Raw genomic sequence first — 2500 nt, forward strand, 5'->3', positions numbered from 1 at the left:
CAATAATTATAATAATAAAAATGATAATAATGATATTAATAACAATAATAATGATGATAATAATAATAATAATAATAATAATAATAAAAAATAATAATAATGATAATGATAATGGCACTAATGATAATAACACCAATAAGGAAGATGACGACGATGACGAAGGTGACCACAAAAAAGGTCACCAGGTCAACAAGACGATCAGATCTGTTTGATGACGTCATGAACCCGAGGAGTTAGTGTCCAAACCATAAAGTGTATCTTCTCGCCTCTCTCACGTTGTTTACTAATTCGCTAGATTATTGCCACATCTTACTCTAATCTTTGGTTATGGCTGCTGTTTTCTTTTATTTCGTTTTATTTTCTAAAAGACGAAAGATTCTGGATGTGAAAGGGGAGGGAAAGGCGGGAACCAACACCCGGCGCCCACACATTACACTCCTATTAAAATCAAGTGGGATTCCTTATGCGATATAACTTATGCCTTAGACGAAACATATAAAAGTGTAAAAGAACGACGTGTAAAAATCTGTTCTGCAAACTGTGTTCAAGAAATATAGAGCAGCTGCAACACTGTGTTGGTTGGTTGTGGCACTTGTTCATAAAACTCGAACGGTGCAACAGAAGATAAAGTGATACCTTTGCATTGTTCTTTGTTGCTGATAATACAGAATATTCCTGTCATTATCAAATCACATCCTTTTTGATCGTCAGTAACAGAATTTATGACTGTGAGACACCGAACAGATGACAGATGTTGAATTACTGCCATTTCTTGTACATGAAGTAATTTATTGTCTTTACTAATCTTAATGACACCTTCCCGTCCCTTTTGAGTTCACGGGCATTTATTTCAGATGCAACCATAGCACAGAAGCATAGAAAAGTATTTGGTGCGAAATGTAAATAATTTGCTCTCGTTTAAGTGTCTTCACAAAGATCTCGGCCGACCAGACTGCAAGATCGTGATACTTTTTCAATCACTTCGCGCCACACTGGGCCCTTATTGGCAGACTCGGATCGGCCGCACGTTGCCAAATTCAACGGTGTGAACGACGGGCGGAAGAGATTGGTGAGGGATGCCGATGTGGATGCTCGTGGGCGGCTGCGAGGGCGGCGGAGGAGGCGGCGCGGGCGGCGGCGGGGGCCCTCGGGGACGGCGGCCGGGGAGAGCGTTGGACAAGGGGCTGTAAAGGGCGAGGACACGGTCGCGGCGGTGCACCTGCGGAGAAACAAGGGGAAGTTATATGACGCATGTGTAAATATTAGAAGAAAAAAAAAGATGATGGCGAAGAGGTGTATACCAGGACAAAAACATACCATGTGCATTCGTCTATATTTACCTTGTGGTGCTTGGCAAGGTGGTCTGAGCGGGAGAATCGCTTGTCGCACACGTGGCATCTGTAGGGCTTCACCCCCGAGTGAGAGCGTCGGTGGCGAGCGAGTTCGTCAGATCTAGAAAATCTCCACGAGCACCCTGGCCACGTGCACACGAACGGCTTCTCCCCCGTGTGGCGCCGCAGGTGAGCTTTCAGGTGCGATGACTTGGCATAAACCTTCCCGCAGCCAGAGTGAGTGCACTGGAACACCCGCCCCTCGTCGCGAGCTGGGTCCTGCCGCTGAGGGGGCGAGGGGAGGGGAGGGGGAGGGGGCTCCTGGGGCGGCAGGTGGATGGGCGGGGGAAGCCGGCCGCCGCCCAGCAGGGAGGTCATAGGACGGGGCGGCGGGCACTGCGGGAACGGTGGGCGGTGCATGCCTTCGATTTTATTAGTGTAGTCGTGCCCCGTCAGGAAAACATTAAGTACCCGCGGAGGCTCCTCGACCTCGTCCTCCAGCAGCTGCGAGAAGAGGCCGCCTCCGCCCACGTCCTCTCCTCTCGGCGCCCCCCACGTCATGTCGGGGGGAAGGTTGATGCCGAAGGGGGGGCAGCTCTCCACGCCGTGCATGGGCACGTCGACCACCGAGAGGTCCGACGACGCCAGAGACGGGTCGACGGAGGGCGGGGGGAGGTCGCCCAGCTGCGGGAGGCCGGGCTGCTGGAACAGATCGAGGGGTGGCAGAGAGCCCGCGGGCGGAGAGCAGCTGATCTTGTCCTGCGAGAAGGACAGCTTCTTCCCGGGAAACTCCACGGGAACCTGGAAGGCCTCGAGCGCCGCGACCTCGCCCCCCTGGACGGCGCAGGGGCCCTCCATGGCGGGCATGGCCAAGTCCAGCTCCGGAAGCTCGCCGACGCCCTCGAGGAGCCCAAGAGGTTCTAACTTCGGCGCCACGGCGGACCCTGCCAGGGGCGGCATGGGTGACGGCGACGATGGCCTCATGGGCGTGGGCGGCGTAGGCGGGTCGGGAAACAGGTAATCAAGAGTATCCAAGGCATCCAGGTCGAGGGCGTCCAAGTCCAGTCCATCTGGAAGAAAAAACAACAGTCAGTACTTCTGAATTTAACGCTCATGCCACCAAACGCATTTTGTAAGCAATCAGATCAAGGGAATGAATAGATGGATGA

The 2500-nt window shown here is 52.5% G+C and overlaps 1 protein-coding gene across 3 annotated transcripts in view; it reads right to left on the reverse strand.

The window, feature by feature from the left end:
* Nucleotides 1-32: 32 nt before the first annotated feature.
* LOC119581142 (Krueppel-like factor 2) overlaps nt 33-2500 on the reverse strand; it is a 23635-nt gene continuing 21167 nt past the window's right edge. For all 3 annotated transcript variants that reach the window (XM_037929512.1, XM_037929493.1, XM_037929502.1), the window contains exons 3-4: nt 1341-2401; nt 33-1219 (exon numbers count right to left, since the gene is read on the reverse strand). In XM_037929512.1, coding sequence (XP_037785440.1) covers nt 1001-1219; nt 1341-2401 — 1280 coding nt within the window. In that variant the 3' untranslated portion in view covers nt 33-1000. The remainder of the gene's footprint in view (nt 1220-1340; nt 2402-2500) is intronic.

This window comes from Penaeus monodon, chromosome 2, assembly GCF_015228065.2.
Source record: "Penaeus monodon isolate SGIC_2016 chromosome 2, NSTDA_Pmon_1, whole genome shotgun sequence".
Taxonomy (NCBI): domain Eukaryota; kingdom Metazoa; phylum Arthropoda; class Malacostraca; order Decapoda; family Penaeidae; genus Penaeus; species Penaeus monodon.